General features: G+C 49.1%; 1 protein-coding gene across 3 annotated transcripts in view; it reads left to right on the plus strand.

The window, feature by feature from the left end:
- RFX2 (regulatory factor X2) overlaps positions 1-14,191 on the plus strand; it is a 97,801-nt gene that overhangs the window by 48,063 nt on the left and 35,547 nt on the right. For all 3 annotated transcript variants that reach the window (XM_038567609.1, XM_038567611.1, XM_038567610.1), the window contains exons 2-5: positions 8,107-8,219; positions 9,810-9,899; positions 11,864-11,943; positions 13,451-13,712. In XM_038567609.1, the coding sequence (XP_038423537.1) occupies positions 8,115-8,219; positions 9,810-9,899; positions 11,864-11,943; positions 13,451-13,712 (537 nt within the window). In that variant the 5' untranslated portion in view covers positions 8,107-8,114. The remainder of the gene's footprint in view (positions 1-8,106; positions 8,220-9,809; positions 9,900-11,863; positions 11,944-13,450; positions 13,713-14,191) is intronic.

Genomic DNA, 14,191 nt, shown 5'->3' on the forward strand with positions numbered 1-14,191 from the left:
GTGGTGTATTTGTAGATGAAACCTGCACTGACATAAACACATTATTATCACCCAAAGTCCATAGTTGACGTCAGAAGTCACTCCTGATGATGTACATTCTGTGGGTTTGGACAGATGTATAATGACAGGTATCCACCATTACAGGATCACATCAAGTAGTTTCTCTGCCTTAAAAATCCTCTCTGCCCACCGATTCATCCCTTTTTCCCCTTAAACCTCTGGCAACCACTGATCTTTCTACCATCTCCATAATTCTTCCTTTTCCAGAATTGTTGGTATCATCCAGCACATTTGGATTTACTTTTACTTAATAGTATGAATTTATAGGGGTACCTGGGGGGGGCTCAGTTGGTGAAGCATCTGCCTTCAGCTCAGGTCATGATCCTGGAGTCCTGGGATCAAGCCCCATGTGGGGCTCCCTGCTTGTTGAGGAGTCTGCTTCTACCCTTCCTCTCCCTCTGTGATCTCTCTCGCTCTTGCTTTCTCTCAAATAAAGAAATAAAATCTTTTTTAAAAATAGTGTGAATTTATGTTTCCTCCATGTCTTTTCATGGCTTTATAGCTCATATCTTTTTCGAAGAAATTTCAGGGGCACCTGAGTGGCTCAGTTGGTTAAGCATCTGTCTTTGGCTCAGGTTGTGATCCTGGAGCCCTGAGATCCAAGCCCCAAATTGGGATTCCTGCTCCATGGGGAGAATCTACTTCTCCCTCTGCTCCTCCCTTGACTCATGCTCTCTCTCAAATAAATAAATAAAATCTAAAAAAGAAGGAGGAGGAGGAGGGGGGGGAAAGAAGTTTCAGTTTGGGGGAAATTTTGGTTCTATTCATTTTCTCCATGGTTTGTGGAGTTTTACTTCATTATGTTTTTCTTTATTATTTCCTTTTTTCTGCTTAAGTTTAGTTTGCTAATCTTTTTATAGCTTCCTAAGCTTTAAGATCTTTCTAATCTGCTTATAAAGCTAAACATTTCCCTCACAGCACTGCTTTAAATACATCCCTAAATTTTGATGTGTGGTGTTTTCGTTGTTATTCAGTTCAAAATATTTCCTAATTTCTCTTATGATTTATTCTTCGACCTATGGGTTATGTTAAATTTTCTAAATTTTAATGGGTATTTTAAGTTTTCTAAATATTTAGCATTTTTCTAGACACCTTACTGACCTCTGATTTATTCTTGTGTTAAAATACATATGTACTCTATATAATTCATTCTTTTGAAGCATATTGAGCTCATTTTATGGCCCAAAATATGACCCATCTTAGTGAATATTACTTGTACGTTTGAAAAGAATGTGCAAGTGTGGGTTTTTGTGCTCTATAAATGTCAGATCACTGTGGTTGATAGTGTCACCCAGATAAATCCTCACTGGTATTTTTGTTTAGTTTGTATCAAAATTACTGAGAGAAGAGTATTTAAATCTCCAACTGAGACTCTTTATCTATTTTTTCCTTTAGTTCTGCTAATTTTTTCTCTGTGTATTTTGAAGCTATACTACTAGGTGCATATACTTCTATAATGATTCTATCAACCTGATGAATTGATCATTTTATCTGGGTGAAATGTTCCTGCCTCATTATCTCTAGCAATATGTCTTGTTTTGAAGGAATTTTGTCTTATCATTAAAGCCACTCCAGCTTAAGATTAAAATTTGCACAGTATATCGTTTTCCATTCTATTACTTTCCACTATGTGTGCCTTTGTTTCTTATGACTGTTTCAGGGCATCTTGGTGCCTAAGTTGGTTGAGCATCCAACTCTTGGTTTCAGGTCAAGTCATGATCTCAGGGTTGCGCAATCCAGCCCCACGTGGGACTGTGCTCAGTGCAGAGTCTGCTTGGGATTCTCCATTTCCCTCTCCCTCTGCGCACCTCCCCCCCGCATCCTTGCATGTGCTCCTTCTCTCTTCTCTCTCTCTCTCTCTCTCTCTCTCTCTCTCTCTCTCTCTCTCAAATAAATAAATAAATAAATAAATAAAATTAATTTTAAAAATAGACTTTCTTTTCAAAAGGCAACATATGGGATTTTTTTTTTAAATCGAGGCTATTTCTGTCTTTTCATTACAGTGTTTAATGTAATTATTAATATATCTGAATTTAGGAAAGCCATTTTGCTATTTGTTTCATCTGTTTTTTGTTCCTTACATTCTTTATTACCTGCCTTTTTTTTGAGGAAAAATATGTTTAGCATTTCATTTGCTTTTTCATTAATTTTTAAACTGTATGTTTTGGGTTTCTTTTTAGAGATTATCTTAGGGATTACATAATGTATCTTCACAAACTAGATTACTACATATTGTAAAATATAAGAACTTTGCATGTCTAATTCCATTTACCCCTCTTCATTCCTTTGTGTTGTTATTGTATAGATTATCTCTACATATGTTATAAAAACACACAATAGAGTTATAATTTTTTGTTAAATAGATGTATTTTAAAGAAATTAAGAGAAGAAAAGGGTAACAATAGAGTCCTTTGTAATTACTCACATATTTATAATTTTTTAAAAGATTTTATTTATTCATGAGAGACACACAGAGAGAGAGAGAGAGAGAGAGAGAGGCAGAGACATAGGCAGAGAGAGAAACAGGCTCCATGCAGGGAGCCCATTGTGGGACTCAATCCTGAGACTCCAGGGTCACGCCCTGGGCCAAAGGCAAGTGCTAAACCGCTGACCTACCCAGGGATCCCCTATTTCACCTTTTTTTAAAGAATAGTTTTGCTGGATACAGAATTCTAGATTGACAGCTTTCCCCCAGCACTTTAAGTATGTTATCCCATTATCTTCTGGTCATCTTTGTCACTGATGGGAAGATGGGTATCATCCATACTCTTGTTCCTTTGAATATAATGTGTTGTTTCTCTCTGGATGCTTTCAAGATTTTCTGTTTCTTTTTCTGTAGTTTAGCAGTTTAACCATGACACATCTAAGTTAGTTTTCTTTGTATTTATCATTCTTGGGCTTTGTTGAAATTCCTGGATCTATAAGTTGATGTCTTTCACCATATTTAAGAGATGTTTGGCCATTCTTCAAATAACTTTTTCCTCTCCCATTTTCTCCTTCTGAGACTTCAATTACATATATGTTAGACTGCATGTTCTGTTCATTTTTCTACAATTTTTTCCCCTCTCATTTCTTCAGATTAGGTTCCATTGATCTCTTTTCGAGTTCACTAACTCACTCTTCTGCTATCTCTGATCAGCTGTTAAGTATAGTTAGTGAAATTTCCATTTTATTGTACTTTTCAGCTCCAGAATTTCCACGTGTTTTTTTTTTTATGGTTTGTCCTTCTCTATTGAGATTCCTATATGTTCCTTTAAGTTCTTGACATACTAAAAAGTAGCTGCTTTATCTGTACCCCCTGATTATCTTGGTTTGGTTATAATTGACTCCACTTTCTTTTTTCTTGGATATGGGTAATAGCCATTTCTTCCCATAGCTCATGGTCTTTATTGGTCCTGGAAATCATGAATGCTATGTTGTAGAATTTCTGGATTCTGCTGTGTTCTCCCTACTAGCATTTATCTTGGCTGGATGGACTCAAACCCTGTCCCTCATGCAAATATATCTTTTTCAGCAGCAGCTGAAATCTCTTTAGTTTGCTCATCTTTGAGCTGCTGGTGTTTCTCCAAATCCCTTGTTGTCTTCCCCACACAAGTGTTGTTTAGTCAGATGGCCAAAGATTTGGATGGACTCTAGGTGGATCTGGGGGCTTGCTCCCTCTGTGGCTCTCTGTCTTCCAGGATTTCCCCCTAGTATTCTGAACTCCTCTCACACTTCAAGACAACCAGACTGCTGCTTTCTGCCACCTAAGCATTCGTGGACTGGAACATGCCCCTGTCAAAAATTCAAATCACTGGTCTGACTGTGGCAGCAGTCTTTCAAGGGTGGACTCCCTGGCAGTGTCTGTCTGCTTTGGTCACCTCCCCCCCGCAGTGTCTTTAAATAGGAGTGAGTGAGTGAGTGTGTGTGTGTGTGTGTTTTGTGTTTCAATATTTTGCCCAGATTTTTTATTTGTTCTCTGCAGGAGGCTTAGTCCAACCAATCTGCTCCACAGTTACTGGAAGCCAGTGCTGTTACATGCCTTTGAATAAACAATTTTTAAAAAAAATCTTAACTTTGATGTGTTAAGAACTCTTGACCAATGGGCCCAAATTTTAAAAATTCAGAAAACAAAATTCAGGAAACTGGATCAGCTTATATGCAATGTATGACCTTGGTTATCTTAGATGGGTAGGGAAGGATTTCCTCCCTCTGCAGACAGGCATATTGTGTGTCAGCATATTGGAGCAGCCAGGCTGGCCCACATGGTATCTGTCTGTCTGATGCTACCATTAAGGGATGTGTTCAGGGGGAGTAGAACAGTTAGTCTCAAAAGGTCATTACATTTCCCAGAATAGTCTATACACCCTTAAAATAACCTGGTAGATTGTAAATGTTCTGAAACTTTACATAGACTCTCACTATCTGAGACACTATATATAGTTTTGTATAATTCGGCATGGGCCGTAATACTAAGGAGACACTAAGGTATTTATTCATTTGGTAAATATTTGTCAAGCCCGGGTCATGCAGGACACTGAAGCACTATCCGGAAGCCATCTCATGGGATGCTTTTGTCCCAACCATGCTCCTCATAACATGGAGCCCTACATGAGTTTTCTGGGGCCGCCATTCAAAGTACCACAGGCCAGGTGGCTTGAAACAACTGAAATTTGGCCTCTCACAGTTTGGAGACCAGAAGGTGTCAGCGGGCTGTGCTCCCTCCAGGGAAGGATCCTTCTCACCTCCTCTGATTTCTGGTGGCCCCAGCCATCCTTGGCTTCCTTGGAGTGTCACTGCATCCCTCCTTCTCCGCCTCCATCACCATGTGGTCTTCCTCCCCACGTGTCCTCTTCTGTCTGTTACAAGAACACTGTCCTTAGATTTAGTGCTCTCCTCACTCCAGTATGACCTCACCTTGATCCTTACCTTGATTATACCTGCGAAGACACTATTTCCAGATAAGGTCACATTCAGAGATTCTGAGTGGTCATGAGTTTTGGGAGTCCCTTTTCAACCCACTATCACTTCCCAGAGGGATCTCTCCCTGCTGCCCAAACTCCTGTTTAAGTTTTAAGGGCTATACTTGGCTTCTGAGACTTGGCGACTTTGTTTTATTTTTTTTTTTTAAGATTTATCTTATTTATTTGACAGAGATAGAGCATAAGCAGGGGGAACGGCAGAGGGCGAGGGAGAAGCAGACTCCCCGCTGAGCAGGGAGCCCAATGCAGGGCTCGATCCCAGGACCCTGGGATCATGACCTGAGCGAAGGCAGATGCTTAACTGACTGAGCCACGCAGGTACCCCTGTTGGTGACTTTATAAACTTTAGGAGCACTGTTGCTATTTAAGACTAGATGATGTTTCCATTTGTCTTTAAACGCTGGCAGCTTTATCCTTCTAACAATTTGGGTTGTCCCTTGTGGTCCCTCTGGTTCTGACATGTTGGTGAGATGTGGCCACAGGAACTCCCCACTGGATCCAGGCCTGTGGACCTCAAGGTTTTGAATACAGACTGTGTCCTTTTTCTACCCATCTTCCAAAACCACGTCACTTCATCAAACCTAAATTATATGAACCAAGGACTGGCAACAATGGTCTGTAGGCCAAACCTGGCCTGTCACCTTTTTTTTTTTTTTTTGTAAATGAAGTCTTACTAGAACACAGGATCACTCGTGTGTGTGTGTGTGTGTGTGTGTGTGTGCGTGTGTGTGAGCAATGGCTACTTTTATGCCAGGACAGCAAAGTCTAGAAGTTGTAACAGGACCAGATGTGCCCAAAAGTCTCTGATCCTTTGCAGGAAAAGTTTGGTGACTCTTGGCCTAGACACTGTATGCTAAACAGTGTGACAAACAGCACGTGGTATACAGAGTGTTAAACTATGAAACATATTAGTGTGAAAACTTGGCACGATCTTGAATAACTTGAATTCTGGAAATTGTGCTCTGGCCACAGTGAGCCGAGCGTGGGCTTACCCTTAGCCTCACACTCACGGGCTCCCCTGGTTTTAATGACTTAGACTCTGGAGCACAGTTATTTCTGCCTGTGAACAAGGAGCCGGGCTCTGAGTCAGCTTTCCCGCTCTGTCTCTAGTGGGTTCTCTCCACCAAGTCCAGTGATCTCCTCCCACTACCCACTTCCTGGCTTCAGAGTGGAACAAAGTGGTGTGTGGGGTGCAGGTGACTGGCTCAAACGTTGGGGAAAACTGTAAATAAGACCTCAATTAAGCAACTCCCTACAAAATCATTCCAAAGGTCAATTCTGTCCAGAAAGCAGAGAGTTGGGAGACCCAGGAAGTACACTTGAGAAATTCTCCATCTCCTCCTCTGAAAGCCAGGAAGAAAGTAGGGGACTGCCGATCACCACGCGACTCTGGGGACATCTAGTGGCGAGGACTGAGTCAGGGAAACAGGAAACCGCCACAGGCGCAGGCCCCATGGCCATGGATCCATCCAGTGGCTCTCCAGGTACCAAAGGCTCTGGGAGGGGAAACGGGCCAAGTCCTAGAATGTTCCTCATCAATGAAGACGGGGTTAAGCCAACACTCACACATTTAAACACCCACACATGGCTTTCGGCTTTCTTGACTTGTTCTTAGAGGTGGGAGCTCTTGTGGTACGAGGAAAGCAGATGGAAAATTCTGGCCGCCGGTTTGAGCACCGCAGCGCGCACTGTGCTGCTCAGGCCTCTCCACGAGGCAGAAGTGGGGAGACCCCACTTGACAGCTGGGGAGGACGTGCTGCGCAGGACGGGGGTGCACCTGCCCACTAAGCCACTCCCAATCTCCAGTTTGCATATTTAACAGCTTCTCAAGGACCGAAAGCAGCCAGTTCTTAAGAAGTGAAGACTGTTGGGCCTTGAGCATTTTCATGGAATGGTCTTTTTTTGTATCATCTGTCACATTGTTCTGGTATGAAATGAGTCTTTTGGGGGACGCCTGGGTGGCTCAGCTGGTGAAGTGTCTGCCTTCGGCTCAGGCCATGATCTCAGGGTCCTGGGATCGATCCTGGCATCATGCTCTCTGCTTCGTGGGGAGCCTGCTTCTCCCTCTCCCTCTGCTGCTCCCCCCACCTGTGCGTGCACGCTGTCAAATAAATAAAATCTTAGGGAAAAAATGAAATGAGTCTTTTGGTATAGAATTTTTAAACTACCTATTTGTGAGACGTATGCATCCGGCTGTAAAGAAATAAGCTTTTATGCTTTCTTGTGGGTAAGGATCTCCAGGAACACTTGGGACACCTGGGTGGCTCAGTTAAGCATCTGCCTTTGGCCTCAGGTCATGATCCCAGGGTCCTGGGATTAAGTTCCATGTCAGGCCCTTTGCTCAGTGGGGAGTTTGCTTCTCCCACTGCCCCTTCTCCCACTCATGCTCACTCTTTCTCTCTAATAAATAAATAAAATCTTAAAAAAAAAAAAAAAGAAAAAAGGATCTCCAGGAACAGAAGGCAGGACTTCTATCCAAGCCCAAGATAAAATGCTTCTTTACCCCCACTTTGTGTCACCTTTTTCCTCCCTTGGACAATATCTACAGATGTTTGGGTTGTGCTGACGGGGTGGGGTGGGGAGAGAGGTGCTGCTGCTGGCATCTAATGAGTAGAGGTCAGGGATGCCGAGGTCCGCCCAACCGACGACCCGGCCCCGGCGTCCCCAGTGCTGAGGGGGAGACACTGGGTCCCCAGATGGCAAACATCCTTCAAGAGCTTGCGATTAGCTGTATAAATGAGTAAACAATGGTATAAGGGCTGGAAAGCAGCTCAGGCCGGATCAGACCGGCAAGGGGAGAAGCAGTGAGCTGCTCCAGCCTGCCACTGAGGAAGGCCCGCAGAGCCGACTTCTGGTTTCATATTGGGAAAAACACTTCCTAGCCGCCCCCCCTCGTCACTCTGTGAACACGTGGGCCCCCCGGATCCCTGTCTTCCTTCCTGGGTACAGCCAGCATCCTTCCTTGCATTTGGATTTTGAGGCCTAGACAGTAACCCCTTGGCGAGCTTGTCCGCGTCTGACGTTGCCTCCTGGGGCTTCCGGATGGCAACCCCGCTCCACTCAACCTCTCTCCGCCTTTCTTTAGAGCTGAGCATGCAGAACTCAGAGGGTGGATCCGATTCGCCGGCTTCTGTGGCTCTGTGTCCGTCGGCGGCAGCCCAGGCTCCCGTGGCCCGGCCTGTGCCAGCCTCCCCGCAGGTAACAGACCAGCCCCTGCTGCTCGGGGCTCGAGCTGTTCTGGGAAAACCAGTGTGGCCGGGGCGGGGGGCACGCATCCTCCTAGGTTTTGAAAAACACCTGAGTCAGCAGAGAGAGGAATCTGTATTTTCCCAAATTAACATCTCGGTCCCAAGGCAGCTGCTGTTGAAACAGCCACACCGTTTGCTCTGTGCCCGCTGCCCCAGCATGTCCCCATTATCTGGCTTTTTTGCTGTTGAAAACGTCCCACCAAGGACTCAAAGATACAAACACCAAAAGAAACCAGCTGAGCCTATTTCTGTCTTTTAAGGGAAGTTTTCTCGCACCTGGGAAATACCCGTTACCCAGGAAGACTATGGATAAGGCACAAAATGGGTTAGAATGCCAGCATTAGAATGGATGTAGTCTTTAAAATTTGCAAGGAGGGACTTTGCACACGAAGGCCCTTGACTTCTGGCTTTTTGCCACGGATGGAAACACACCGCAGACGTAAACATAAAGTCAGTGACTGGAGACCACACAAAGCCGAGGGCGGCGGAACAGCCTGGAAGCTCGGAGATGTGTGCAGAGGCCCCCTGTGGCCACGTGACCACCCCCAGTACGATCCCAGGGGTCAGAAGCATGACGGAATTGATGAAACAGCCGCATAATTCCCCAAGAACAAGAAGACAGGCCTGAGTGGTCTGTTCATCTCAAGATGGATAGTCGGACACGTTTAGCTTTTATTTCCTGCCAATACGGCAGCCCCGGCGTGGGCCTCGGAAGCCCATCCGAGGGGGCGCAGGGGGTGTGATCAGATTCAGTTGTAGCCCAACTGACTTGCTGCCCTGCCCACCGCAACCTGACACATCAGCCGTCCACCCCGGGCCGCCTTGGGTCCTTCCCGCCAGGCCCCAGACTCCTGCGGCCCCAGGACCTGGCTGGTGCCAGGGTCCCACCGCGGCCACCACGTCCCTCCCCAGTTCCAGGGCTCCCGCCCCTGCTAGAGATGCACCCAGGCCCCCAGCCCCCCCCCACGTGCCCGCCCCGCCCCCAGGTGCATCCTCTGCTCCCCAGGCAGAGACTTCCTGCTGCTTATTTGGGGCACCCCCTTTCTGGAAAGCTCCAAATGCTCATGCCCACTGGCTGCCCTGCCTCCCTCACCAGCGAGAGCCTCTCTCCTTTGCCAGAGAGAGGAGTTCCCGCTGCCTCGGGTCCCCAGATACCCTCTTCTCGCTTCACCTCCCAGCCCTGCCGCGTCCAGCCCAACTTCCCACCATGGGAAGGTGGTGTGGACAGCTGTCCAGAGGGTCCTCTCAGCCCGGCGCCAGGGACAGCGCACGTCGCCTTGCAGAACAGGCCCCAAGGCGGGAGAGCTGCTGGGGGCAGGTGGAGGCGCGTGCGCTCCTGCGTGCTAGTGAGTGTGTGTGTGTGTGTGTGTGTGCGCGCACCCGTGCACATGCGTGCCCCATCCTCTCCTCTCCTCTCAGTCCTGCTTATGTTTCTGTGAGGTGACAGTGGAGTAGGTGGCGGTGCTCTGGTTCTAATCGGTGTTTGTTTTAAGGACTAAACTCTGACAAGTCTAAATGTCCTTCTCTCCTTCCCTTTTAGAGGGTGTTGGTCCAGGCAGCGGGCTCGGCTCCCAAAGGGGCTCAGATGCAGCCAATCTCCCTCCCCAGGGTCCAGCAGGTGCCACAGCAGGTAACCACAGCACAGGTGCCAACGGGGCACGCTAGCACTTAGCGATCCGGAGCCCTCTCTGAACATTGCATCCTTTTCTGTTGCTGCTATTCCATGGTCTTTGATATCTTCGGTCCTTTACCAGAAGGTTCTTTAGGAGCTATGTTAAAAAAGAAAAAAAAACTCTTTTACTGCACAGAGTTTGCAATAAGCCAAGAAAGCTGATGGCCTTTCATTCGTTCAGAAATTCAGCATTTGGGGTGCAAGCCAGCACTTCCATAGAGCCCTGGGGTGCTGAGGTGGACACGCAGAGAAGCCACGTGACTGCTGGACTGCAGGAACGTGGACCGTCCTAGGGAGGCCAGTGTCCTGCCCTCAGACCAGTGCACTGACCCAGGAAGTGCTCCTTGTGAAATCAGGTGGTCCGGGACCAGAGCTTCAAAGCCCGGGCTCACCGGCAGCTCAGAGTCCCTGTCATCTAGAGCACCGGAGGGCAGACCTTTCTGGAAAAGGCCAAATAGCACATTTTTCGGCTTAGTGGACTGGCCAATCCTGACACAACTGCTGAACTCCTGCCACGGTCTCACAGAAGCCACTGTAGATGTACGCGAAGGGGCGTGGCTGTGTGCCAGTAAAACTTTATTTACAAAAAAGAGGCGGGCCAGGTTTGGCCCAAGCGATGGAGTTTGCTGACTTGTGCTCTGTGACCTACTGGGTCGAAGTGAGTGCAGCCTTTTGCCTAAAAGGACCCTGAGCATAATTACGGTGCAGCTGAGACCAGAAGGCACACGTCTCTCCCCAAGGGGCCCCGCTTAGGTTGCAGGTGTGTTTAGAGGCCCTTGTCTGGTGGCAACTGGGGCCGCCTTCGGGGTCATGGGCGGGAAGCAAAGGCTCCTGGCAGGTCCAGCAGGGAACCAGTGGCTCTGTCTCAGCATCTTGAGGGAGACACGCCCAGTGTCGTGATTCCAGAAGTTTCCTCTCTGTGGAGCTGGGCCTGCCCCAGCCTTCCTCTCTGGGCAACCTGGACTTGCAGAGTGACTTCTGGGTTTCACCCAGCCCCCTCAGGCACAGCCCACCCCCAGCACGTTAATCCCTGGAACCTTCTCGAGGCACGCTTGTTATTCTCGGGGCTTGTGTGTGTGTGCACCGTGTTGGGTTGTCCTGGGAGGTGGGAATCAGCCCCATCCTGCCGCTCCCTGAAGAGGCTTTAGAGAGAGGTCACAATGAAACCAGCCCCTGATTTTCTCACTCCCAGAGGAGGTTGGGTTAGGCACCACCAGGGCCAGCGTCCCTGGCTGCTGAGGTGCTGAACTGACATTACACAGGTGAGGGCAGGGGCGTGGCAGGCGGGGCTGGGGGCGTCCTGGTGCCCCTCTCCCATCTCCCACTCCAGGCACCCCACTCCCTCCATTCTGCTCAGACTGAAGGTCTCCCCAGTGTGGCTCCCAGGACCCCCCCCACCGGGGAGGGCTGCCAGAGGCACCCAGAGGGGACATCAGGGAGGTCATGTAGGGTATCACGAGCTCGAGCCCTCTGCCCTGTGGGGTTGAGGGGTGTCTGACCCCCACCACCAAGGTCACATTCCGTCCACAGCTCTGGCTTCTTCTACTGTCCAGTGGGACCCACCCCTGGCGGGCAGGAGGGACTGACCATCCCAGCTCTGCTCTGCAGCTTTGCTCTGAGCTTCCCGCTGGGTTCCTCCCCCTACCCCAGAAAGGGGGCCCCGCCTCGGCACCCCCACCCCCACCCCGTGCTCCCCGGCAGAAACAACTGCCATACACAGAAAATGCATCAGATTGGTAGCAGTTCAATTCCCGCGGGGCCTGTTGGTGACCATTTCTGGTAGTTTCTTGGTAGAAGTGACGACTGTGGTGGGAAATCTGAAATGTAGGAGTAGGTGTTCACCAAAGGCAAGAGGAGACGTGCCCAGTGCACGCCACCAGGAGATCGCCGTGCGTGACACCAGGTATCTGATGTTGTTTCAGGTCCAGTCCGTGCAACACGTGTACCCCCCGCAGGTGCAGTACGTGGAAGGCGGAGACGCCGTCTACACGAATGGAGCCTTGTACGTGGGTTTCCCCTCCCCTCGGAAGGGCCCTCCTGGTGGGCACGTGTGGGCCTTGTCCAGAACCTTCCCCCAGGACTCCCTCCTCCACCACCTTTCCCACTTGGGGCTCTGTGTGCAGAAGCTCCTCCTCCTCCTCTGGGTGATGTTGGAACTGTCACAACAGTCCCAGGACTTCAGAGCCCTGTGGAGGATTTCAGAAATCTCCAGGCCGTTATAGATCTCACTCCTGGAAAAGGCAGCCTTTCAACAACACACAACGAAACAAAACCCCGATCCGGCTGTTAAGTCTGAAGATTCAGTCTTCACAATCCAGAAACCATTTCTCTCTCTGCCTTCTCATCCTTGCCTGTGTTCACCTCTGGCTCTTTATGATGTTGATAAAACTTGATTTTCCGTTTGTCAAGGACTTCTAGAGTGTTCTGCCTTCGAACTCTGTGGTGTTTGGGGCACAAAATGATACATTTCCCATGAAGCTCATTGCCCTCAAGACACGAGCCCTTTGGTTCGTTTGATTTCCACGACCTCCTTCCAGAAGTTCAGGGATCGGGTGTGAGGGGGCCTATTGTGCCCCCCGGAGCTGTGCGAGTTTCTGCAGCGCAGCACGGAAGCACACTGTGCACACGCAGATGCACGACAGGGCCCGAACAGCCCGGGAAATCGGAGCAAGGTCTGTAGGTCGCCCCACTGTCAACTTCTCAGACTTGATCCTGTGCTACAGTTAGGTAGGCTGTCACCCAGGGAGGCGAGACAGGGGTGCAGGCCTCCTGGAGGCCGGTTAGAGAGGCCTCGCTGCCACCCAGAGGGACCAGCCCTCGAGACACACCCCTAAGCTCCAGGCACTGCCTTTGACTGGGACCAGCTCTCCACGAGGCAACAGAACCTAAAAATCTGAGTCTCAGAGCACAGGGTTAGTCATTTAATCCAAACGGTGAAGGAACATCAGAAAATTCTTGGTATCGCTCAGAACTTCTTTTTATTACACAATTTCATTTTGCAAAAACTTTGTTTTGAGAGAATCACGGGCCCTCGGGAAGTTGCAGACTTGGTGCCGAGTTGTGTGTGCCCTTTACCCTGCCTCCCCCAGGGGTGACCTCTTCTGTGACTGTAGCACAGGGGGTTGACACTGGGATGCACTGTCAGCCTCTATCACAGGTACCAGCCTGCACGCATTCGTGTGCATGCGTGTGCGTGTGTGTGGTCCAGGCCACTTTACCCTGTGTGCAGATTGCGTGTAACCACAGTAAGACACAGAATCGTTCCATCTCCACAAAGGAGCTCCCTCTTGCAACCCATTTACACACTTAGAATTCTTCAGCAGTAGTTTCGATGAGTCATCCTGTGATCCTTAATATTTCCAGAAGTGATCACTTTGACCTTTGCACTGCCCTGACACTTCATGTCTGAATCACCCCGTGCGTTCGGTCTCAAGGGGCTCCAGCTTTGATTGTGAAGTCTTGCTGGATTCCCGTGAGACTCAGAGGAGGCCCTTCTCTCTTCCTGACAGACGGACGGCCTATGCCTACAACCCCGAGCCTCAGATGTACGCCCCCAGCAGCGCAGCTTCTTACTTCGAGGCCCCGGGCGGCGCCCAGGTGACCGTGGCAGGCTCCTCCCCGCCGGCGGTCCCCTCCCACAGCATGGTGGGCATCACCATGGATGTCGGGGGGAGCCCCATTGTCTCCAGCGCGGGAGCCTATCTCATCCACGGGGGGATGGACAGCACCAGACACTCCCTGGCCCACACTTCCCGGTCATCGCCAGCTACGGTATGTACGAGGCTCTCGGGGGCAGCAGGGTAGACCCTGAATAGACCCTCCTCAGCGGCAGGGATGGTGAGTGGAAGGCAGCCTGGGGTACTGGAGCCGGAGCCCTGCCACCCGGAGGGGCGTGTGATCTGAGGCAAGTGTCCACCCCTGGGGACCAGGTACTCTGGTAAACAAAGAGGGCAGAAGGCCCCTGCCGGGCTGCCGTGGAAGTCGTGTCTGAGTCCTGAGTCCAGCATGGCCACCATTGGTGTCGCTGTCACAAACGCCCAGGCCCGTCCATCCACGTGACCACTGCCTCTGTCTTGGGAACTGCACCCACTTACTGCCCCACGCTCCTGCCCCAGACAGTCCGTGGCCCACTTTATAAATGCGTCTGCTCTTATTTTTTTTTTTTTTTTTTATTTTTTTTTTTTTAAATTTTTTTTTTTTTTTAAGGTATTTATTTATTTATTTGTGATAGTCACAGAGAGAGAGAGAGG

This window comes from Canis lupus, chromosome 20 (genome assembly GCF_011100685.1).
Source record: "Canis lupus familiaris isolate Mischka breed German Shepherd chromosome 20, alternate assembly UU_Cfam_GSD_1.0, whole genome shotgun sequence".
NCBI classification, from domain to species: domain Eukaryota; kingdom Metazoa; phylum Chordata; class Mammalia; order Carnivora; family Canidae; genus Canis; species Canis lupus.